The sequence below is a fragment of the Xiphophorus couchianus genome, chromosome 18, assembly GCF_001444195.1.
Source record: "Xiphophorus couchianus chromosome 18, X_couchianus-1.0, whole genome shotgun sequence".
In the NCBI taxonomy this organism is placed as follows: domain Eukaryota; kingdom Metazoa; phylum Chordata; class Actinopteri; order Cyprinodontiformes; family Poeciliidae; genus Xiphophorus; species Xiphophorus couchianus.
Window position 1 is genome coordinate 16652294 of NC_040245.1, and position 25357 is coordinate 16677650.

At 38.4% G+C, this 25357-nt stretch overlaps 3 protein-coding genes and 1 long non-coding RNA gene across 9 annotated transcripts in view; 3 read left to right on the forward strand and 1 right to left on the reverse strand.

Moving 5' to 3' along the window:
* The first annotated feature begins 464 nt into the window (after nucleotides 1–464).
* fbxo36a (F-box protein 36a) lies at nucleotides 465–2930 on the forward strand. The gene is made up of 4 exons (XM_028045534.1): nucleotides 465–594; nucleotides 738–846; nucleotides 2363–2535; nucleotides 2689–2930. Exons 1-4 carry the CDS (start codon nucleotides 499–501, stop codon nucleotides 2905–2907), a joined length of 597 nt encoding a protein of 198 aa, XP_027901335.1. The 5' UTR covers nucleotides 465–498; the 3' UTR covers nucleotides 2908–2930.
* Nucleotides 2931–3147: 217 nt separating this feature from the next.
* On the forward strand, nucleotides 3148–20272 carry zbtb38 (zinc finger and BTB domain containing 38). 2 transcript variants are annotated; one of them, XM_028045531.1, is made up of 4 exons: nucleotides 3148–3554; nucleotides 4037–4330; nucleotides 4410–4502; nucleotides 16053–20272. In XM_028045531.1, exon 4 carries the CDS (start codon nucleotides 16070–16072, stop codon nucleotides 19715–19717), a length of 3648 nt encoding a protein of 1215 aa, XP_027901332.1. In that variant the 5' UTR covers nucleotides 3148–3554; nucleotides 4037–4330; nucleotides 4410–4502; nucleotides 16053–16069; the 3' UTR covers nucleotides 19718–20272. The 2 variants fall into 2 exon arrangements, with proteins under 2 accessions (XP_027901332.1, XP_027901333.1); XM_028045532.1 differs by lacking the exons at nucleotides 3148–3554; nucleotides 4037–4330; nucleotides 4410–4502 and adding an exon at nucleotides 11090–13235.
* On the reverse strand, nucleotides 4906–22883 carry LOC114161897 (uncharacterized). 5 transcript variants are annotated; one of them, XR_003599098.1, is made up of 4 exons: nucleotides 22751–22860; nucleotides 21557–21611; nucleotides 5616–5728; nucleotides 4906–5528 (listed from the first exon to the last, which is right to left on the reverse strand). It is a non-coding gene; the product is annotated as an uncharacterized LOC114161897 (long non-coding RNA). The 5 variants fall into 5 exon arrangements; XR_003599097.1 differs by lacking the exon at nucleotides 21557–21611 and having other exon boundaries at nucleotides 22751–22883; XR_003599099.1 differs by lacking the exons at nucleotides 21557–21611; nucleotides 22751–22860 and adding an exon at nucleotides 7318–7336.
* Nucleotides 22884–23180: 297 nt separating this feature from the next.
* rasa2 (RAS p21 protein activator 2) overlaps nucleotides 23181–25357 on the forward strand; it is a 31183-nt gene continuing 29006 nt past the window's right edge. The window contains exon 1 of the mRNA XM_028045533.1: nucleotides 23181–23290. Coding sequence (XP_027901334.1) covers nucleotides 23233–23290 — 58 coding nt within the window. The 5' untranslated portion in view covers nucleotides 23181–23232. The remainder of the gene's footprint in view (nucleotides 23291–25357) is intronic.

The following is a 25357-nucleotide window of genomic DNA, read 5'->3' on the forward strand; positions in this document are numbered from 1 at the left end:
CTTACTGCAACTCGGCAGAGACGCTTCGCCTACAAACAGCGATTTTTAGTCTAAAATATCAATACAGCGCTGCTGAAAAAGAGGGAGTTTTATCTGAAAATGTTCAGCTGTGATCAGTTAAACACTGGTGATACTAGCTTGTCACAAATATTAAGTATAAATCCACTGGGTCGCGGACCCCCTCACCTCCTCCCACTTTCGTCTCTCTTTCTCTCTCTTTCTCTCTCTGAATGTGTAAAAATATAACTCTGTTAATAATTTAAGTCATCATAATTATTTTTTTCTGTTGCTCAAACGTACGTCCACTAATCGTATTCCTCTGCCGTTGATATTTTTTATATACTGTTATATTTATTGTTATATTTTAAATGTGCGCCCTGAATTGTTGGCTTTGAATCTTTCAGTGTAAATGTGACAATGAATGAATTCTATTCTATTGAAATATTTAAGACAGAGTTGTTTTCTTGTTGTTGTCATGGTTACAGTGCTGCGTCCAAAATGGCGTCGTTGCTTGGGGAGAAGCTGTTTGAAATTTCTGGCCAGGGCCCAGCGCCCTCTAAGGATTTTTACCATTTTGTGATTGCCAGAAATGAGGTAGGGTATGTCTTGAGCATAAATGCGCATACTTGAGTGAGTTCTCGCACGTTTTTACAAATCTGGAATTCAGATGTTACTGAGGTAACGATTTTCTTACTTTGATTTTCCCGTTGTCTGTCCGTTTATTTGTTTAATTTAAGGTAATGTTGAATATGTGGACCATCTCTTTGCGACGTGAAAATAAGTATCGTCCTCCAAAACAGCTGAAGTCAACTTTTTCTGATTTTCTACTGGACAAACAACTTCAGTGTAAGATGTATTTATGCCCTTAATCTATTTTTATGTTTAATGTATAAGCTTGACTGAATCACCTTTGCTATGCAGAACTCTGTCTGGTATAATTGTTGTCCCTTAAAATAAATATTCAGTTGACTGAGGAATATATCTTTCCTTACAGGGAAAATTGTCATTCCTGTTACATTAAGAATGAAGCCACAAATCAGTAGGAAAAAAAGTATTCTACAAATCTGGATCCACCTTCAATTTCTTAGTAATTTATTTCAGGGAAGCCAGACTATTAACACTATTACGGAAAATTAATATTAACTCGCTAACCGCATCTTAAAAATTTGGTACCCCATTTTGAAGGTTTTATTTTGTGTCAACGTGTAAAACTGGTTGACACAACGAATGCAACTGCAGCAAAGACCCAGATTAAAACCACTATGAAATTTGAAGCAGCACAAACAACTTTGATCTCATAGTTTTTTGATTAAAAAAAAAACAAAAAACTTAGTTTTCAAGCATGTACTGTGCCATTCCTATGTGTATTGACACCCCTTGCAAAAATCAGGAAAACAACAAACTTTGGTTTGTGTAAATTTATTCACCAAATGAAAAAGAAAATCACATGCAGATATAATTACAATTGTACAATGTAACCACAATAGTAGCATCGCCAATAAGTGGGGCAATAATGGCGAGAGAGGTAGGAATTTGTCCTATAATCAGTTGGTTGTTGGTTGCTCTGTCCATCTCTGTCATTGTTTCCTTGGGCAAGACACTTGTACTTCACCCACCTTGCCTGCTGGTGGTAGTTAGAAGGGTAGATGGTGCCAGTATAGCAGCCTCACGTCTGTCAGACTACTGTGGCTACAGTCAAGTAGCTTGCCAATATCAGCATCTGAATGTGTGTGATTGAGAATGATTGATTTCATTATAAAGTGTCTTTGAGTGTAATAGGCACTTTAGTTATGGACAGTGGAAGTGGTCATGGGGGACCAGATTGTGTTGAAGCATAACTTTTTGTGTATTCAGGAGGGACGTACATTTTGACACACTGTAGTCCATTTTCTCACTAAAGCTAACAAACATCAGCTCAGATGACAACATTTCTGAGCTCTGATGTCCTTTAGGAGCCAAGGTTGATAAGTAGTCTTGGCTTCTGGTAGTAAAAAGAGACATCATTGGGAAATATAAGCACTACCTATAAAAGGTGTGCATGATTTCTTAAAGTCCTGGTCTTAGATCAATCTGTAATTTAAGAAATGCCGTTTCTTTCAGCTGATCAGTGTTGTACGCAAAGAAGCTGGGCTAATTGTCTTTTAAAATACATTCTTGGTTCAAAAACATGTATTTATACCTTTCAAATAGTGGGATGTTTCACTTGTTCTGGAGATTTACCAAGCAAAGCTGTACCATTAACAAAAGACAGTCATTAACAAAGTGTGGTATAATTTAGCATAGTTGTTTGCTAAGTTGTCAATAACAATATTTATGTGAGTTTTCAAGAAATTACCATTGCCACAATACATGTCCTCCATAGATGATATTAGCAATATTTTTGGTGAGAAGATCCTGGACTACTCGCTGTCACTGTGTCAGGGAAAGTACGACTATCTTGATCGCATACCGGATGAGATACTGCTCAGAATCATCTCCTTCCTACAGCTAAAAGAAAGATTTGTGTTGGCACAGGTTTCCAAAAGATTCAGAATGGTAAGACCTTTACAGAACATCAAATTTACAACAATGAGGTTGCTTGATTTGCTTTATTTTTAATCAATTACATGATTGTACATTAACTGTCACACCTTCTAAAAAATTTTAACAATCCTCGTTTTCCTGTCATGGGGTCTAACTGGACCATAGCTCTGCAACTCTGAAAAGTTTTGGGAACTGCTTGTGAAGAACGACTGTCCTGATTACCACAGTGACATGGAGGACTTAGGAAAAGCCATGGGATGGAAGATGACCTATTTTACCTTCTTTCACAGTGATGACACCAACAATAATGGCATCAACAACCATTTCAACTTCAACAGCAATCGCAGAAATAGTGCCAGCATCAATGGCACTCAAAAGCAGTAAAAAATAAACAGCAACGCAACTGATTTTTGTTGTTATTTTTCAGTGAACAAAGTGAAAAAAAATGTGCAAAAGCATTCTTTAAACAAGTTAGTACTTTCATATTGCCAACAGTTGCATTTTTGAAAAAAATGTTTTAATATTATGCAAAATTACAGGCAACTCAAATTATGCTACATAAAAAATTAATATAACATATATATTTTAAATTAGATCAAAACACAAGGTAACAAAATATAATCAAAAGATCTTAAATGCTTGAATCCTGCTGACATCAGATCAGAGGACAACGTCGGGTTACATACTTCCTGTTTACATTTGAGCAAATTATTGTAGTGCCCTCTGGTGGTGGTCCTCACGACTAGATGTTGTCTTCGCCTCCCTCATTCCACTTCAGTGTGTTTCCACTGTGATGTGTTCTTTCAATGAGCCAGCAGAGGGAGCAGCACAGCAGTGAAAGCAGGATGATGATGTAGGGAGGAGGAGGAGAATCAAGAAAAACAAACCCTAGGGTGGCGTGTGCAAAACAAGTGCTGTAGTTCTGGTTACCATTTCCAGGCCTAAGTGATCATGCCTTGAAATTTTGGGCAAATCTCCTTTCATGAGCATCTGCTTCTGTCCCAAGAAAGCTACTGTAACATTAGATGAAGGTATGAACTTTTTCCAGTTTTAAAATAGCTGTATTGTGTCACAGAATATTTAATAAGTTGTAATTTGACTTGTTATTTTTTGTTTTAAAAGAAAGGCAATAAGACAAGAACTATCTCTTATTAACAATGAAACAGACAATTTAGATTTTTTTCAATGATACATTAAACACTAGCTCTCCCTCTATGATTTGACATGGCCACACGCAGGCCTCACTGAGGTATTATGGCCTATTATTAGCCTCTAGCACAGACTTCTCAGCTGAGACTGTTCAGGGAGAAAAAAAAAAGTTCATTACATAACAATAAAGGATCTGTCTCCTAGACTCACTTCCTGAATGCCAGAGCAGTAACCGGGCCTCAAACTAAGGGAGAACGGAAGCCCCATCCATTTGTTTGTTGGAGCTAGGCTTGTTGTTTTCTGCTTATCCCTTTTCCTTTTTTTTTCTGCTCCACACATTCACTTCACGACCCCTCCTTTTCAGAAACTCTTTGTAGGTCAGTGATGCAGCCGGAGTGACGCAGCACTGGCAGCTGTCTCCACAAGGCAACTTTGCACAGCAGGACCAGGAAAATCTCTGCCAGAAGCAAAGTCCACACCGCCAGCAGCTATGACAGGAGATGGGAAAGGCCTAAGATGGGCCAAGGCAACAACGGAGGCCGGGTAGTCGCTCTACCCTCCTGCGCCTAAAAAAACAGCAGAGAGACTTCCACTGCGCCAGAGACGGGCCCAAAGCAAGACCTTCCACACAGAAACGTTTTTTAATACGCGACTACAGGTATGGGTGCTTATTACAACAGCAAGATGAATTCTCCTGTGCATAAACCTCTTTGTTAACTGGGATTACTTTATATAAGGCCTACTCAGATTGGTGCGGCGGTGTTTGCCTTTCAGCCGATGAGTGTTCCCACAGGCCACAGCTGGGATCACTGAGCCACAGAAGCATAAAGGCCAGTATATTTTTCCTGTTGTTTTAAATATTTCCTGGCTGTGATGTTAGGGCTCGATGGTAAGATTCCTCTTATATAATACACAACTTAATCCAACATATAGAGCATATAAGGATTTAAAGTATAAACTGATTTTTTAAATACCCAGCTGCCATTTTGTTTCCAGTTTAGATGTACACTGTAAAAAAAAAAAAAAAAACGGGTCTAATTTAAGGTAAAATACTGGCAGCTGAGGTTGCCAAAACTTTACCGTCTTTATATGGTAAAATTCTGGCAACCAAAACTGCCAGTATTTTACCGTATTTGCTAAAATACGGTTAATATCTGGCAACTGCAGCTGCCGGTATTTTAGTGTATTTCCCAATATATGGTAAAATAAAGTGAAAATGAAAATGTGGTTTTGCCATAGTAAATACGGTCATACTGCATGAGGCATAATATCTTGGCAACCGTGACTTAGCAGTTCAGAACTTAAACTTTTCTATGCAACTTACTATAAAAACACATATACCATAAAGATTAGTCTACGTAAGTGAAAAACACGGCAGGACTGTATGATATATTGACATTTTATTGTAAAAAATTTGAAAATAAAAACTTTATGATAAATTACCGGTAGCTGTTGTTACCAGAATTTTACCATAAAAATTACAGTACAACTCACAAAGAAGTGTAATTTGTCTGCATTTCAATATGGAAAGTTATAAAGAAAATAAGTCCAAATTAAACAAAAATACAGATTACGAGTAATCCACTTAAAGAAACAATTTCTATTTAAAAATTCTGTTAAAAAAAGAACCAATTCTGTTTCCTGTCCAGTTTCCTCATGGTATTACTAAGATCTGAAAAAAAACAGCATGTGTCCATATAAGGGGTAACCGGTGATAAAAGGATTCTCGCTCTAGGTTGAGAGCAACAAGTCATTGAGTTCAGACTTTGCTCAGGATGGTGTGCATCATGGATATGGTTTTCCCAGTCACAGGTTGAGCTTGACTCATACCTTGTCAATCAGGTGTTTCCTCTCTGCTGGAAAGTAGAAACAAAGCAAAAGTTAGAATGATGCACTACATGAACATCATATAAACGCAGCATTTGCTTAAATGTTTGTTTCACCTTTGTTGACTTGCACATGGAGACTGGTACTTCAACCAGGCGGTGTGATCATTTCTGACTGAAAATTCAGAAGTTCTTAAACCTTTGTTTGTTGTCGACAGGTTTAATCCTCTCTGCAACCAGACAAAAAACACAAACAAAAAAACCTCAGATGAAGACCTGTTGTTTCAGGGAATTTTCTATCTTCATCCTTCCTTTTGGGAGAAACATGTTTCTCTTTACAATTTTTTACTTTTTGACCAGTAATTCAGGATAGATGACACAAGATAAACTCAATGCAGAAAGTCAAACAGAAAAAAATCCCCAAAAATTCAAAAACAAAAGGTTGATCATTTAAAAGGTGAACAGCCCTTATTTGGTGTGTATATCACCATCAACTGATGACTCATAAGATGCACCTTCAATCTGTTTCTGAAAATCGGTTGATCGTTGGTTGAGCTAATGGTTCATACATTGACCTGTTAGAGAAACTCAGGACTCACTTGGGAGCAATTTAACAATTCAAGACAAATTTAGAAAAATATCTAATATAAATAAATTAAAATATGATTGACATTATGACAACTTCAAGACTTATGCATGTTAAGACTTACACAATGAACTTGTGCTGTTTTGGAAGTTGAGACAATTCAACAGAGACACGTTTAACACATTTTGATCAACATGATTAAAGCAAATTAAAATGGGGGCAAAAGCAGAGAAGTGCACATAATAAGTTGCATGATCTACAAAAGCGTTTGCAACTTGCTCAAAAGAATGAGAAACTCCTTTATTGATGTGCAGAAGTGACACAATAATTTGAAGATTGAACAAGTAGTTTTAAGAATTTAAATTCTGTTCTGAGAAATGTACCCAAACTGAGAAAAACTGTAAAATATTTAAATTTCCTTATCTTAAAACCCTTTAACTGTCATGGACCCAATGACTTTAATGTAAGTATTTTGAGGGTGACAGTCAAGATTCAAAGGAAAATATTAAATATTAGCTCTGATGCCAAGCTTTATACTTCCAAGTATTACCAAAGTATTGAAACAAAAGCTAAAGTGTTCTTCACAGTTTTAATTTGCATACATGAACATTGCACACTCAAAGTAATTCAAATGAATTACTGAACCAAATTTTAAAAATTTGCTTCTGCCATTTACAATAACTTTAACCATACGCAGTATAAAGTAGACCTGAAATAAATATATCTATACAGTCGTTCCTACAGAAACACTAATGGAAGTGTTGCGTCTAGCAGCTTTACCTAGTGCACTGGGACTACCCCATTCTTCTGTGAGTGGGACTGTCTATACAATATGTGTGTATTATTTGTGTGTGCGTGTCGATGTGTGTGTCTGACACCCTGGATAAGAAAACCAAGAGAGAGTGTGTATTGAATGACATGCAAAACCTGTTGATGAATGTGTTCAAGGTTCTTTCTTTTATCATCTCAATAAATAAAATAAAAATTCATAGCTATATAAATAAATGCATAAATAAATGAGCTGGAAAAGAATAGAGTACCTTCTCCGGATTGTCCTGCCCCAAGTGGAGGAGTTCAAGTATCTCAGGATCTTGTTCACCAACAAGGGAAAATGGAGCGGGAGATTGATGCAGCGTCTGCAGTGAAGTGGGCAATGTACCAGTCTGTCGTGGTGAAGAGAGAGCTGAGACAAAAAGTGAAGTTCTTGATTTACCGGTCGATCTACGTTCTTACCCTCATCTATGGTCATGAGCTTTGGGTCATGTCCTCTGGGCTCTCCCTCAGAGATAGGGTGAGAAGCTCAGATATCCAGGAGGGACTCAGAGTAGAGCAGCTGCTCCTTCAGGTCGAGAGGAGCCAGTTGAGGTGGCTCGGGCATCTAGTTAGGATGCCTCCTAGACGCCTCTCTGGTGAGATGTTCCGGGCATGACCCACAGGGAGGAGACCCAGGGGAAGACCCAGGACACGCTGGAGGGACTATGTTTCCCAGGTGGCCTGGAAACGCCTTGGGATTCCCCCAGAGGAGCTGGAACAAGTGGCTGGGGAGAGCAAAGTCAGGGCCACCCTACTTAGGCTGCTAACCCCGCGACCCGACCCCGGATAAGCGTAAAAAGATGGATGGATGGATGGATGGATAAATAAATACACACACATACATACACTCAAATGCGTGATACACATAGCATAATAGAATACAGACAGTAATGTTAGCTAGCTTGGTTAGCTAGCAAGATTCAAGACATGTGCTCTTTCGCACCGCCCTCCCATGCCCAAACACACACCCACACACACACACAATGGATGTTGACATTGTCCATTATTGACATTTCATCAATGCTGTTGTAAAATTGCTGTTGTTGTCATTTTGTTTTAAAAAATGTTCTACAAATTGTTCTAAAACCTTTTTAAAAAGTGAAAAATGTAAATATTTCAAACATGAAATAATTCTTGTGTGAAATAAAACACAGTAGAAAGTATTATGCAAAACATTATTTTGAATCAAAATGACAAAAATAGCATAAAAACACATTGATTGTAACCCAGGTCAAAGAAGACCCACTCACGGAAGACTCTATAGTCAGTCACTCACGCGTCAGAGGGTTAATGTATGGCAAATCTATGGTTGGCATAAAATTAAATAATCCCAAATATATCATTTCATAGAAGTCTCTCAGAAATGATGGTGGCGTCGGCTGTAGGAGTTAGCCTTGCAATCGGTGGATCGCCAGCTCGATCCCTGGTCTACCTTTGTGATTTCAGTTTGGTATATAAAAGGCATTATTAAAAAAGAAACCAAAATATCCCACCAGCAATCTATTCTTTGTAAAAATTACTTTTAAAGTCTGATGTATGGTTTTATATTGTAGATATAAATATCAGCAAAATTAGTAATTAACTGCTGGCGATATTACAATATTTTTCTATGAATTTTACGATTACTTATATTTTTACAATATATTTCTGTGTTTTCTACATTTCGTGACCATCAAAATTACTTGAAATACTGTATATGTTTATCGAGTTATTGTAATTCTATGTATTTCTACGGTAATATAATGCTTTGGATATTACAGTCAGTAACTGTTGGTATTTCACCATCTTTTATCGTAAATTTACGGCGTTTTTTTTACAGTGTAGATCTTGCATGTGTACAGAGTGATTCTTCCTAAAGCCGTCAACAGCAAACAGAAATGTTCGCTAAAGACAAATATCATGGCACAATGGCTGAAAAAGTCCACAGGTGAAATATTTTGTAGTTTGACGTAATTTACTTAACTTATGGAGGAAAGTGGTGGCAATGGTGGTGACATAGGTCAGAATTCGTCCTGTAATCAGTGGGTCACTGGTCCAAGTCTCTGTCCTACCCGTATATGTCTTTGTGTTCTTGGGCAAGACCCTTCACCCATCTTGCCAGCTGGTGGTAGACAGAAGGGCCAATGTCGCAATATAGCAGCCTTGCCTCTGTCAGACGAGAGTGCAAGAATGGGAATGACTGATTTCACTTAAGAGTGTCTTTGAGTATCCTAATGAAGCACTACATAAGTCTGATATCACAAAATGGCACACATCAGAAAACATTTCAAATGGCAGACCAACACAAAGTAGAACATGACTATGAAGGGAAAGTAAATAACATCTATGTTAGAAATGTGTTATTCCTATGTGTTTTAATACATGTGCTGCTTTTATCAATGATTTACCTCTTGGCAACCCATAGTGGCAGCAGCACACAGGTTAGTTTGACCTGTAGTGAACAGAGTTATCTTATCCTGACCTATGAGAAGTTCTTATCTTTTTGTTCTCACAAAGCAATTTTGGGGAAAATGACATTTGGCTTAACAGACAAAACAGAAAACACAAATGTCAAAGAGCACTTTGTGTTTTTGAATATAGAGCAATTCAGTAAATGTTACATTTATTTATTTTTTTTCCAGAAGATTTTTTTGGATCTTTCAGCCTTAGATTCATTAACACAATTTTATATTTTAGTTTGTTTAGATTTTGTTCAGATATTTTAGTTTTTCTGTTCTAATTTTTGCTGTCTGGTATAAACGTTAATATCTAGAAGTACATTTAGAGTATTACCCAGATATTATCATATATCATCATACACGTTTATCTCATTGGGGTAATGTTTGGTGCAGGTGCCTATCTACAGCTGTCAACAGGCGAGAGACCAAGTACACCTGGACAGGTCACCAGTCCCATTTATAATGTTTCAAAAGCAATTCTAAGCAGGTGGGTTTTTAGTCTAGATTTAAAAGCACTCAGTGTTTCAGCTGTTTTGCAGTTTTCTGGAAGTTTATTCCACATTTGTGGTACATAGAAGCTGAATGCTGCTTCTCTATGTTTGGTTCTGGCTCTGGGGATGCAGAGCAGACCAGAACCAGAAGACCTGAGGGGTCTGGAAGGTTGATACAGCAACAGCATATCTTTAATTTATTGTGGTGCTAAACCGTTCAGTGATTTATAAACTAACAACAGTATTTTAAAGTCTACTCTGAGCTACGGGGAGTCAGTGTAGGGACTTTAGTACTGGGGTGATGTACTCTATCATGCTGGTTTTAGTGAGACCTCAAGCAGCAGGGTTCTGGATCAGCTGCAGGTGTCTGTTTTTTTAGGCAGACCTGTAAAGACATTGTTGTAGTAATTAGTGCGACTAAAGATAAACGCACGGATGAGTTTCTCTAGAACTTGCTGGGAGTCGGACATTAGTCTTCTAATCCTGGCAATATTCTTCAGGTGATAGAAGGCCGACTTTGTAACTGTCCTTATGTGGCTCTGAAGGTTCAGGTCAGAGTCCATCACTACTCCCACGTTTTGGGCCTGATCGCTGGTTTTTAGTTGTAATAACAGAAGCTGTGCGTTGACTCTAGATTGTTCCTCTTTAGGTCCAAAGATAATGACTTCAGTTTTGTTTCTGTCCAGCTAGAGAACGTTTTGACACAGCCACATGTTTATCTGTTCTAAGCATCTGTTCAGTGCTTGGATGGGTTCAGAGTCACCTATTGACATCATAATGTAGAGCTGTGTATCATCTGCCTAGTTATGGTAGCTAATCTTATTTCCTGTTATAACCTGAGCTAGTGGGAGAATATAGATGTTAAATAAGTCCCAGGATTGAATCTTGGGGTACCCGAATTTGCTTCGTTTTGAAAATAAGAAATGGCTCTGCAGATAGTGGTTAAAGCTGCACAGAGGACTGTGGGGAGCAGTTGTCCATCCACCTCGGACCTCTATACATCATGATGAAAGGGGAGGGTGGTCCGTATCATGAAGGACTTCACCCATCCTGCACACAAACTGTTCCAGCCACTCACCTCAGGCAAGCAGCTGAGGAGCATTCAGTGCAAAACCTCCAGGCTCAAAAACAGTTTCTACAGTGCAGCTGTCAGGCCGCTGAACTATAGCCACTCTTGATACTCACTTTTTAAAAATATATATTTACATACTATTATTTATACTTTATATATTTACTAATTATATATTTATATACTTATCTATTACTTGTATTCATTTATTAGGCTTCTTAAACTGAGATCTAAGTCTTAATTTCATACTACAGACAAAATATGAGAGCTGGTATGACAATAAAATCCTTGAATTCTTGAAATTTTTGGTGGTTATCATATCATGCTGTGACAATATATCGTTTATGCAGGAATAGTGAAGTTGGTCAGAGTTGATGGGAAGATGGATGGAGCTAAATACAGAAGTATCCTATAAGAAAACCTGTCAAAGGCTGTAAAGGTCCACCTTCTAATAGGACAAATACCCTAAAACAGAGTTAGAGCAACAACAGAATAGTTCAGAAAGCACATTCATTGGTTTGTATGTCCCTGTCAAATTTCAGACTCAAGTACAATTTAGAATCTATGACGAGAATAAAAAAGACTGTGTTCACAGATACTCTTCATTCAATTTGAGGGGCAGCTTTTAGAAATTATAAGAAAAAAAAAATAGCCAAAAGTTTCAGTTTCCAGATTCACAAACCTGATGGAGACATATCCCCAAAGACCAGAAACTGTAACAGCAGTGACAGGAAGCTCTACAAAATACTGACTGATCTGAATACAAACACAAGCTACACATTTCAGATTTCAGACATTTTAAAAACTACAAATCAGTTTCCTTTCACTTCAAAACAATTCCCTTACTTGTGTCTATTTATCTCTAAACAAAATCAGTAACATACACTAAGTTTATATTTATTTGTTGCAGTTAACAAATGTCTTTAAAGGATCCGTACTACTTTCTTAAATAGGTCTCCAAACCTAGAAGAGACTGACTTTGGAAGAAAGTCAGTTTTGCATAATTTTCTACCAGCATCAAAAATAGTTTATAGCTTTGCATTCATATTCGCTACGATACAAATAATAAAAATGGAAAAACAACTGATCAATAGTTTATCATATTTAAAAAAGAACATGCACATAAAGTGAGATGTGTCTTCTTTGCATTTAGATGCAACAAGTAAGCTAATTCTTACAGATACTGCACCTTGTCTGGTTAAATGTAAGTGCTAATCAGGATGGGAGGGCCTAAGCAGTTGCTTCTGTCTTTAGAGGCTAGTGGAGAGGCTACCGAGCCACGTCGTGTGTTTGGCTTCCTCCCCTCCCCCCTCGTCTGCAGTGCTGACGCATCTGCTGCTTTCGCATCAATCAGCAGCCTCTATATAGGTATACCCCAGGTCGCTGCAGAGAGCAAGGTCTGCTTTTATTTCAGCCAGAAAAAGCATCGCTAAACATCTGGACTGTGATTGCTGCTTTGCACAACAGGGCGGCAGTGTGTGTCATCTCCTCTTTGCTTCAGCTTTATCTATTCTAACCACAGTGACTGTCAAAGCATGGGCGAAAGGCAGCGGTGTGATATGCTGCTGCACAGACAGAGACTGTGTACACCAGCAGATGGTGTGCTGTTATGCATTTAAGGTGCATATTAGAGGGCTCATGATGATTTATATTTCATGCAAGGCATTGTCCTGTAAAAGCACGCATCAGGCTCCACTTGGATCTAGTTTACAGTGCCGGGGAGATTTAATACGGCATCCGTTATTCGGCTCAGGACCACTCGCTATGAGCGCTCACAGTAATGCAGCTTAGCGTGTTTTCTGGCTGTGGGATGAAGAACAGAGCTGATGTGTGATGCAGAGCCCTGCATTTCTCCGCTCTCCCTACAGCTCTCTGCAATGCTAAATAAAAGTTGCCGCTTCCTGCTTAGTGGCTCCAGAATGAAAGCGTCAGTTGCCCAGCTAGTACATGGGACAGACCTATGCTCCGATTTAGCTACATTCTGCAAAAAAAAAAAAAAAAAAATTGTGATTTATTCCATTCGCTGTAGTGCTGTAGGACATAGGAGGGTAGGGCAGCTCTAGCCCAGGACCCGGGTTGCATGGATAGAAGCGATAGATGCTGGAGCTGAAGTCATCTGCACACTGATGAGAGGGAGGGAGAGGAAGAAAGACGTCAGAAAAAGCTCAGCTTCAGACACCACCACTGTTCAGCGACCATCATAGGGGAAAAAGTACTTTCGCCTATCTCTTATGAAACTGTTTTTCGTGTATCACTGTGTGTATGCCAGGCCATAGAGAAAGGGATACTGAGCAGTATTGTTTCCTGTTCGTTGTGCATCATTTTCTCTGATTCACTAAGGTACGTTTTGCATGCTTACCATCAAAATCTAACCTGCTTGTGTGTGTATGTGTGCGGAAGTATGCCTTGCAGAGCTGAAGAAGGGTTTTTTGCCTCGACAGTTTGTTTTTCATTTAATACTTTCTGTATCTTGCTTTGTCATTTCTCAGTTTGTGGTTTGACCTCAGGGGATTTCTATTTTTCAGAAAAAAAAATATAAAAGCAAATTATGTCTTTGAAGGTAAACTAAGTCGGGGTGTGGCAAATTCAAAAACAGCAGTGATAAGTTAAGAAATTCCGCTCAGCATGTGGCTGCAAGAAACCACAACAACTGATGCAAACTGTAAAAAATGAATGTGGTGGATTGAAGAAGCTTCCTGGAGGGAGAGGGCGATGTTGATCCACAAATAGCGCAAAAAGATGAACACTTCTATATGTTCGGAACATACTTCTCCATCAGATAACGCTGAAATATCTGAAAGTCCATTTTGTGCTGCAGACACAAAGACTCTCAGACCTCGGCAAGCAAAAGACAAAGTATAGTCAGCTGGAGACAAAGGCAAACCTCCATTGCTTTGTGCATTTCTGCTTGCAGCAGGGTTCCCAAAGAGGGCACAGTGTTTTGTTTTTATTTAACAAGAGGTAAACTGAAACCTCTGATGGCAGTTACAGTCGATTGCCGTCCGGCTGAATTCCAATAAGTGCTGCGCCATAGCATGTTGCCATGACAACGGAGGCCCGTCTGCGATAGAAGGCAGGAGGTTAGTTGTGTTTGCAGTCGTCTGAAAGGCTTTACAGACACTGGCGGCCATATTGTATTTGGTACACATCACAACATTAGAATTAAAGAAACCTCTCTGATAATTACCTGCGTCTTCCTTAGAGGAAACAGTGTTCTGCGTTTAAAAACAATTAGCAAAACATGACAGTGTTAAAGACATCAGCGTGAATGTTATACACAATTTATAAAACTAGAGATAATAAGCATAACTTGAGACAAAATATGTTGATCAAGAGAGATAATACTTTGATGTTTTATCATTAGGTTTCAACAGTTTTAACAGAAATGCGTTGTTGTTTGGCACATTAAGTCTTAAGTAATATTTAATACATCAGTTGTAATTATGCCTCTGACGAAATTAAAGCGCTAAGTGAAGCTGTAAATAGCAGCAACACAGGTGGATGCATGATTCATCATTTACAAGTAACGGAGTGTGTCTTACCATGTACAGAGAGCATGATATGCAAAACAAAAATGACTCAGATTGCACTACCCCATGAGAGGCTCACGGTGTTAAGATAATACTCATACATTCAAATAAATGAATGTGTGGTTAGCTCAGTTCAATGTAGTAATTTATAAATCTAACTGTTCTCATTTAGTTTGTCATCACAGCATTTTCTTTTCAGTTTTTATTCTGTCCTAATGCACACCAACAGGATGAAGCAAAGAAAGTCTCCGAATCTAAAACATGCAAAATGTGCTTAATTTTATCATACTGTTAGCTATGATTTCTATCATCAACTATTAAATGATTGTTTAGCAGAATGAAATACTAACAGCGATTATTTTCGAGGCATGTGAAAGGAAGCCATCAACTGTGAAGATAGGACAATATGACTCATCATCACATAAGTATCTACTTCAAAAAAAGAAAAAAAGTAAAAAAGAAATCCCTACTGAAATATACTTTTTACTGAGAGAACATCAATTATAAACAAAAATATTGTGATACTTTCATAAGACAGGAATTTTTGAATGGCAGTCAACAAGCATGAACTCACTGTGAGATTTCCAAGTCGATGGAGAGCACAAGCATAAAAGAAATAAGCAAAGCCAAACATTTCACTAGACCTGCACAATATCTGAGAAACATTTAACTGTGGTGGTCTTGATTGTATTAATTATGATTAATCCACATTTTCTGACTCTTTTTGTACTTTTTCTTCATCACATGGTACCACTCTTTGTGAGCTTTAGCATTGTGGCCATTAAAAACATATGCCAATGGTGGACATGAAAGGCAGTGCAAGTCTATCCAAGAGGCCAAATATATTATTGACATGCAGAATATGCATGCATGGCACTATGTGGAAATATAAAATGATGCAAAATATTGCATCATTGCAATAATTGAAATTATAAGATAAGATAAGATAATCATCAATATTTGCAATTATTGATGATAATTGCAATTAGATGTGATGCCCAGCTCTACATTTTGTTGTCTCAATTTGGGTACAGTAGTCTTTATTTCGATACATTTACTTAATAATCTTTAAACATTATTGAATAAATAACTTTATGTAAAAAATTATTCTCCTCCAGATCTGTAGCACTCTAAAGTGGTTTAGTTGATCAATTAAGGTGGTTGAAATTAAACAAAAACTCACATATCCAGAAACATAATATAGATCCTTCATTCCGTTATCATCGATCTTAGTTGTGACTGAAAAATGGTTCAGAGAACATGTATCACTAGCTACACCTTATGTCATTGGCTATACTTTTACTCAAACAGGTAAGAGTAAGATGAATCATTTTACTCTTAAGTGTGTTCTCATGCCTTCTTTAAAATCCTAAAGACTGAATTCAAGTCAGGCAAACTTGGAGGCAAGCTACATTCTTTATGCATAAAATGGTTTGGAGGTCATCAGGTTTAAATTCAGCAACTGTTGATAAAAACCGGCACTCCGTGTCAGAATGTTGCTGCCATCTAGTGTTAAAACAGAAAAAGTGCTGAAAGGCTTTCAAAAGGAAATAATCACATTTAATAATTTTACAGTTATCTACTTTACTACATGTGGCGTAATAATGTCTTATTTTTTCTTTTTTAGATGACTGCAGTGAGCCTATGCATCCAAACCTGATGGACAGCACACACCCTTCTACTGTGCTGAGCAAGCTCAATGAGCAGCGGTCACAAGGCCTCTTCTGTGACGTTACCATCGTAGTAGAGGATGTGAAGTTTCGGGCCCACAAAAATATCTTGGCTGCATGCAGCGGATACTTCAGAAGCACTCTGACAACCACAGATACATGCAGCTCCAGCCAAGTCCTAGAGCTTATGGACCTAAAGTCTGAAGTGTTTGCCTGTATCCTCAACTTCATATACTCCTCAAAGTTAACATTGCTTGGTGAAGAGAACAGAGGGGGACTCGCAGCAGCTGGAAGAAGACTTGGAATTCCTTTTTTGGAAAAGCTTGCAGACGAAGAGCAGCAGGATGAATGTGTTAGTTCTAGAGACTCGTGTGCAAACACAAAATCTTTAACAACAAAGGAAGCTTCCAGGCATGAGGAGACAGACAGTGCAAGAGGACCTCGCATTACCAATGCCTTCTCTATCACTGAAATGTGTCCTGGTAACAATCCCTTCACTCCTTTGGTTCAAACAGACAAGCAGAGGCAATCGCCAGATGTGGGACAGCTACCCTCAAGTTTTCCTACAATAGCCAGCATCAATGGGAACAATGAGACAACCCACACCCTGTCTGAACACTCATATGCAGTAAACAATTCCACCGAAGGCAAAGATACCAGTCAGTGGGACTACAGGAACGTCTGTAAACCAGCAATATTGCACTCAAAACCACTCATGTATCGGAATACAGGCCCACTAAAAAAGCGCCACAGGCTGAGAGGCATTTTGGGCAAAAGTATGCTTCCAGCACCAGCAGATCAACAAACAGATGAAGCAAACACAGTTACACCAGTGTTATCTGATGGTGATATTGCTGCTCCTGTCACTGTTATGACACCGCCTGCACTTTTTTCAGAAGCAGAGACAGAGAAGATAACAGAGACAGATCTCTGTGGAGCCACTGATAATGCTAACACAGAGCTAGGTCCACCAGCTCTTTCCCCTCACCCAGAGGACAGCATTTCAGTCTACAGCTGTGAGCACTGTCCAGAGATATTCTCAAATAAAGCTCTTCTCACCATTCACTCAGAGGTACATAAAAAGCATTTTGATATTCGTTTGTTTTGTAAATTTTGTCACAGAAAATTCATACACCTCAAACGACTGCACAACCATGAGAGATTATGTCCAAAGTCTGGAAGAGGCCCACCTAAGCTTGATGCCAGGGAAATATCAGCCAAAGAGGTGGAGCACCCCTCGGATGACAGATTAAACATGGAGAGCTCTGCAACACAGCCTCCTCCTGCAGATCTTCCCAGCCCGAAGATGCCAGAGCTCACTGAAGTTAATCTAACAGAGCGCCTACATGAAGAGAAGACAGTAAGGCAGAGGCGATACAACTGCAGTGTGTGCAAACGAGTCTATGTCACCTTGTCCAGCCTGAGGCGGCATGAGAACGTGCACTCATGGCAGAGGGCTTATCCCTGTCATTATTGCAATAAAGTGTTTGCCTTGGCAGAGTACCGCACCAAGCATGAAATCTGGCACACAGGTGAACGCCGCTATCAGTGTATTTTCTGTCTGGAGACATTTATGACATATTATATCTTGAAGAACCATCAAAAGTCCTTCCATGGCATTGAACCCAACCTCGCTGTCAGAAAAAAATCTGCCAATGGTGGGCTGAAAGCCAGCGTTTATCCAATCAAACTCTACAGACTTCTGCCCATGAAGTTTAGAAAAAGGCAATACAAGACATACAGCCAGACATACTCAGAAAGTGGTGAAAAAGGTGACTCATCCTGTTTAGACAACAGTTCTCTTATTCCTCCATTTGAAGAAAACAGTCTCCTCAGCCACCCTGACACAACTTCATTCCCGCTAACCTTTATGGCCACAACAAAGATGGTCTCCCCTGTCATGCCTCGCATCTGCTTCGACAAACCTTGTAATCAGGTTATTGATCAAAATCTTAATAGTGAACAGGGGAAGCAGAAAAGCATAGAGAAAGAGGCTGGAGACAGAGGTTCACCTTTTAATAACTGTGACAGCATCTTCTCGTCCAAACTAGCTCTGCCCAATCCTGAGCCTCAAGCAGAAAAACCACCTGTGCTGATGAACTCAGAGCACATTACTCACAGTGTGCCATTCTTCAACTCCATAAGCACTGTTAAAAAGTTAGGAGAGTTATCAGCTTCAGCAAAAAGGGTTGAAGAGATGACCAAGGAGATACTTCAATCCAGCACAAAGGATTTGATGCGAGACAAAGTAATGGGGACAAAAACAGAGACTTACATCGCCAAACCTGCTTGCCAGGGCCCGTCTCTGGACACTGACACCAAGCCGCTATGTCAGATAACAGTGAAAATAGGTAATGAAGCCATCATCCGCCGCAAAATTAAAGGCTCTAAGCTTTTCCCCAGGAAGAAGAGAAAAACTAAAGAACTAAATGAGGAACAGACCCCAAGTCAGTGCAGTCCACTGAGGGAAAATTCAGAGAGTCCGAGGCTTCGACTCAGACCGGAAGCCGTTGCTTCCACTGAGACATACGATGAAACCAATGACTGTGATACAGCTGATCAGCTTTGGCGTCCCTACTATTCTTACAAGGCTAAAAAGAAGAGAAAGAAGTTCAGATACAAACACAGAAATGCTTTGTTTCACCCCTGTCCTGAACTTTCTATAGACAGAACAGGTTTCACTGAACCCCACTTTGACAGAACACATTTTCCAACAGAGGAGAGCAGCTCAGGAGCTGGCATTGGGCTGAAACATATTCTTAGCAGAAACTACAGTCCTAGGCCCACCTACAACTGTGACATCTGTGACAGCTCTTTTATCACAGAGACCGGACTGAAAGCTCATGTGATCGGTTCCCATCCTTACTTCTGTCAGACCTGCGGAAAACAAGGTCCCCCTGGTGAGGCACCGTCTTGTGGGGATTACATCTGCAACAGCTGCATGGAAAATGGCTCTTGCTTTGACAACACACCCCGAAGCCCCAACCAAGAGAAGAAATATCGCTGTTCATTCTGTCCCCAGCGTTTTGTGTATCTCGCCACAAAGAGAAGCCATGAGAAAAAACACCAGGAGACAAATGATGAGAGTCCCAAATATGACACAGTCACATCATGTTCTACATACTCAGCACAGCCAAGGGAATGCAGCAAACAAGACACCACCAAAAGAGAGGACAGTGGCAATCAAGAAGATGTTGACATAAAATGTGAAAACATGGATGAAGCACATTTTACAACAAATGAAAATAAGCCAAAAATCAAGGATATGTCTGACTTAATGTCGTCGACTCCCTATCAAGATGTGTCAGATTTAAGTATGAAAAATCCACCATCATCATATACGGACTGTCTGCCTACACTGACATCCTCAAAAATGAAACAAAAAGTTGTGAAAAAGAGGATCAAAGTTCATCATTCTATGCATCATACTGCAAAAAGGCAAGCATATGACAGGGACAGTGATCCCAACAAGAAATCATCGACAGGACCAAGAATGAACAATCTCACTAATTATGAGAAATCAAGCAAACCAATTCAGAAGACTGATTCTGAATCTAACGGTGCATATATTTCTTTACACAAGCCGGAAAAATGGGTGTGCAAAGAGGAACCGTTCTTTTAAAAGCCTTCAACGAATGCAACTAACGCAAATGTCAATTGAGATATTGTTGACTTATAAAATCTGCAATGTTTTGCATCAGAATAGTTTTCGACAGGGCAAGGCAAACTATGATAATCTTGTATTAGCAGACTGATATTTCTTCCACCTTAAATCCAATAACTCGGTGATTATTTTTTCACTGTTTTTCACCGCTATCAAGGATATTTTTGTCCTGTGTCTATGCATGCAAGTCAGAGTCAGTGACTCATTGTAATGTTTTTTTAAATGCAGTGCAATAACAGTTCAGCTTCTGCATTGTGTGGGGTGGCAGAATTGTTACCTATTGTGGTATCAGCTTCACCTTTTTTAAAGCGTGTCTGAGCAAAATAATAGGGATTCTCTCTTTTCACCTTTCTGGACCTCTTGCTTAAATAACTGGAACTGGTGAGTTGCACTTTATGGTTAGACTATGCTGACTTGTAGTTTAATACTTTGATAATTGCCATTTTTATTCCAAGCTTTGTTGATGTAATTTGAATTTCTACTAAATACAAAGGACCACTGAGATTAAGATTACTCCTTTTTCTGTGTTTAGTATGTATAAAACATGTAAAACTATTTAAATAAATATTGTTACTATGAACAGTTCTTCTCTGTCCTTGCTTAGCAAACATGATTAAAAAAAAAAAACATGTCGTGACATGTCAAATTCACTTTTTGAGCTAAGCAGCTACATTATCCAGACAAGACTTTTAGTTACATTAGTTACATTTATCAGATCATTTTATAAGTTGTGTTTCATACTTGACATATTATAAAAGACTATAAAGCCACATGATGGTTATCTGCTCGTTTGGAACCTGCAGCCCATCTGAAAAGTTCATTCTCTTTTTCCACTCAAAGTGCATCTGTGTTAGGCCTTCAAACACAATTTCCAGACGTTTTTCAGTTCCTTCCTTCATTCAAAATTTGGTTTGTTTTGCATTTAAGCAGATCATATGCTTTATAACTACAGCCCTTCATATTACATAATCATAAAACAATACAGTAGTTATACTAAAACTATTTACTATAACTATTAATGTTGATTCTTTCTTAATTAGCATGCATAAGAAATCATTTTTTATTTATACTGCCAAGAAGTAGCATCCTACTTTAAGATGAATAGAAAGCATTAATTTGAAGCCTGTAAAATCCTGACTTTTACTTGCAATATTTCAACTGAAGAGGGCACACTTAGTACATCTCTACAATTTGTTTATGATTTGTTAAAGTCAGTAGCTGCTTTGTTTCATTTTGTCCCTCTCAGCTGCTTGAGTCAAAATTTGTATTTCAACTCCCCCTTGGACATGATCCTGGCAGAAGCTTCAAGTATGGTTATACTTGAAGCTTCAAGTATTTTCTTACATAAGATAAATCTTATACAAAAATAGAAAAAATAATATCTTTGAATATCCCATGGAAGCCATTCAGGGGTGCCTATACAACTGCACTAACAAAGCACCGCCTATTTCCACAAAGATGTAGATTCTGGCCGAGCTTCCGACTCACATATATAGCACCTTTTTAACATTTGAAGGCGACATAACTACTTTATTGTGCTATAAAATGCCATAATGTGGCTGGAAAATACATAATATCACCCCTGTAAAGAATACAGTGTAAGTATGCTTTGCTCTCTACATTTTTAAGTCTTAAGTTGAATAAGTGAACAAACGTATTCTAAGCATAAGTTGTAATAAAATAAAAATATTTACTTGCTCATCAAACTATTTATTCAACTTTCTTTAGTTTGCATTTGCTACAGTATTTGGAAGTACAAAATGCTGGTTTACAGTATAGTTTCTTGCAAATTTTTACCTTGGACTCTATGATCAGTTTTGGAACCATGGGTCAATGTAAAACATTCAGATAACTGTAAAAAAGCAGAAGGTATTTTCAAATAAATCATCCTAAAAGTATGAGTCTACATATCATCCATTGTATTAAGTACATCTTGTTGGTGATTGGATGGAAAGCATCAGCAGCAATCCTCAGGTTTAATTTATTTGGCACAATTAAAATGCAGCTCAACAAAATTAAAAAGAAAATGATCATGAAAATAATAATATATAAATCCTTCACTCAAACAAACAGTATGGAAAAAATAAAATAAAAACCAACAATACAATCTTTCATCAGTTTATCAGAAATTTATAAAATATAATAATATAGAAAAATAAGAACATAAAACAGATCTATAAAGTATTAGTGGGAATTTAAAGAGAATATGTAATCATGAAAAAAGTGACAATCACAACTCTAAGTAAAGTTTTAAATAATCTTCAAACTTCAAAGGCTGCTCAATGAGTATTTTCTATTTTTTCTGATCATTCTCTGTAAATATGAGAGATGGTTGGAAATGAAAATTCCAGAAGATGAGCAGTTTTTAAGCTACTCTTACCAGTTCAGCCCATCTGGCACCATCTTATATACAACACTGATGATCACTATTTTCATCTCTCTTCTGATGCTCAGTTTGAACTTAAGTCGTCCACACCAGACTACAGACCTGCATAGGATATTGATTTGCTGCCATTTGTGTTAACAAGCACAGAACAGGTGTACCCAATAAAACCACCTACGCAATGAAAATCAAATAGGAAAAAATTGAAAAGTATGTAACTTACTTTGGTTATTTACTACTAATTTGGGAAATGAATAATAGTGCTAGTTAAGCTTTTTGTTGTTTTATTTTTACATATCTTAACACAAGTAACCACTGAAAGTACCACACGTGTTGCAATCGTACGCTAGCAGAGCATTTCATTTGTTGCAGTTTGAAAAAAAAAAAAGTCTTTTGTTATGTTTTTTAAATACTAAAAATAAAAGCTTTACACTTGCACACGGGAACTAGAACAAAAACAAAAGTGAAGATGTGTTTAAAGTTAGCAGATGGGTTTCATTGTTTGAAATATTTTTTTTTTTTTTACAAAAAGTCTCTCAAATCTAATTTCTAATGTTTTGAAAATGTGTTACGCCTTTTTCTTGTGCAATTTAATCCATTTTACTCACCTTGTGGTAACTTTCCGCCTCCCTCCCTTATCCGTTCAGTAATCTGTCTGTGGGCGGTTGTCAACTCATTCATAACTAGTGACATATTTACACGGCGCGCTCTCGAGAGGTTCACTTGAGCAGTGGTATGGTATCCGCGATTAGTTAGTTAGTTAGTTAGTTAGCTCCACAAGTCCAAGTCTGCGTTCTCCGAAAGCGTTATTGCACAACGAGCCAGAGCGCTGAGATACCTTCACTCCCTCTCAAAAGGACTCAGCTGCACATTGCAGTAGAAAGTCACACCGACTTCCGGGGAAGTGTTATATTTTTGCCAAATGTTTTTTTAGACCCCAGTGTTTTTTTTTCCCCCTTTTTTTTCTAAGGGGGTTGACGTGACGCCACGGTGGGACTGGCTTTCCTCCACTCTGCTTGCATTCATAAACGGATATGATAGAACCTCACTGAATGCACCGGAGCAGCGGCAACAACACTCGGCGCTGACCATGGCGGAAGAGGACGACGCTAGGATTCGGATTTTACAGAGTCTGCGGGGTAAAATATGTAAGTGTGACTCTCGGCCGGGTGGTCGCTCCGGCTTGAGGGTTGTGGGGGGGAGGGAGGAAGAGTCTGTAGAGGAGCTGAGCACCCGAAGCAGGCAACGGGGAGGGGCGCGGCGTGCTCTCAGCAGCCGCCAGTGTGAAGGCAGAGACGGGCACTCTGCCTGCTGCCTGCTGGTGCTTAACGTCAAGTTAACCTAGCATGCTAGCTGGAGCTACTAGCTTGTTGTAAATGATCAAATTCACCGGACACAGGAACCACTATCGGGTCATTTAAATAATTGAGAACAGAACGTTTTAGTGACAGAATGAGCCCATTTTGAAAAGAAGAGCTGCTTTGTGAGCCCAGTTAACGTTGGTGGCAAAGTGCTGCTAGCTAATATGTACCACTGCACTGCATCGTCTGTAAGCTAACCCATTCAGCTTTAACGTTGCCCTGTGCAGGTGTACAACAAAGTATTGTGATCCCCCATCAATTTGTGACCCAACTACTGTATGAGTTTCAGCTCTATTCCCATACCTTTGCTTCTTTATTCATTTTTCCCCTTATTTTTTACCAATGTGTGTGTCATCTTGTCATCAAACAGTACAACCCTCTGTCTTTAATGCTCCACTTTATTATTTTTGACATGATCACACGTATTGTTTGGGGATAATATAAATATAAATTAATGCTGCAATACATATACTTTAACGGAAAATCATTAAAGCGCACACAATTCGATGATGGATTGAGATTTGCATGCAACTACTGCAATTTCTGCTAAATATTTTTGAATGGATCTGCAGAATCTCCTGTTGTTTACTCTATTTTCTGGGTTTAAATTGGACTTCACCATTATTTGTCATGATTTAAGCATAAACAAAATACTTATTTTTACATTAAATTTGGTAAGAATATGTCATTAAAGTGCAACAAAAAAATCATGTTTAAAATCAAAAACTCACTCACTAAACTAATGAGTATACTTAAGCGGGTCCGATTCCCTCTCATGTCACCGTGTGTATGAATATTAATTTATTTGTATCTAAATAGTCTATTTTTCTTTACTGCTAAAGCTTTGGAGCCTAGACACTTTTTGAGATTGAGATTGTACTGGTTCTTTATGATGTGATTGATTAAAAAAAAAAATTCCTGCTGATTTGATGGACCTCATCAATCAGATTATATGCAAATTGCCATTAGCCGTTTTATATCAGTGTTTACAATTATTTATTATAATTAAGTCAAAAGCACAGCGCCATCAGTAAATAAAAGAAATCATAGTTTAAACTACGTTTTAAAGACATTTTGCTTTATAAGTAAATGTCCTTATATGGTCAGAATAGACTCCTCAGACATTTTAAAATGTTCTTGTGCTGAAAAGTAAAAAGGTGCAAGTGTCTAATGCATAGGCCTTCAATAGAAAGGCAAATGTCAGTTTCACTACTATGAATTAATGAGAAAACACTAAGCAGAACAAAATTGAGGAACTATCATGGCATGTAACTCACTGCTGTCTTGCGAAACTGCATTCTTCCTTGTTCACATTTGGTCCTTTTTCCTTTAAGCATGTATACATCAATGGAGATGGTACTCTATGAAGATGGGTGCTTATTCATTTTCACACTTAAGCAGATGCTCTCCATCTGCTTAAGTTATGCCATAGTTTTCAGGCTTCCTTTCTGCCCCTCAGATCAGAGATTTCAGTTTGTGAAAATGTTGTCACAGAAAGGAGATGACTGCAGAGTTTTTGCGCCACACTGCTTCTTACGTAGCTGTGTGCATAGTTACTTTTCACCCTCTGGGGCATCCTGATATAAACCCATTGACCGTTTTTACTCACTATTCCTAAGGTTAGCCTTGTTCTGTTATTATTAGTCTGCTAAAAGCCGATCTCATCTGTGGCTTTTCTTAACACGGTCTATACCTGGGCTTAGGATACCTTTTCAAAGCCAAAGGACTAATTTAGAGTCTCACTACCTTTAATCCTGCTGTCTAAATCTGTCATGTCTCAGAACGGGAGCGTTCTGACAGCACAAATTCAGCTTGTCCAGCCCTGGTTCTGTGTATTTGCGTGTTGTTTCCTAC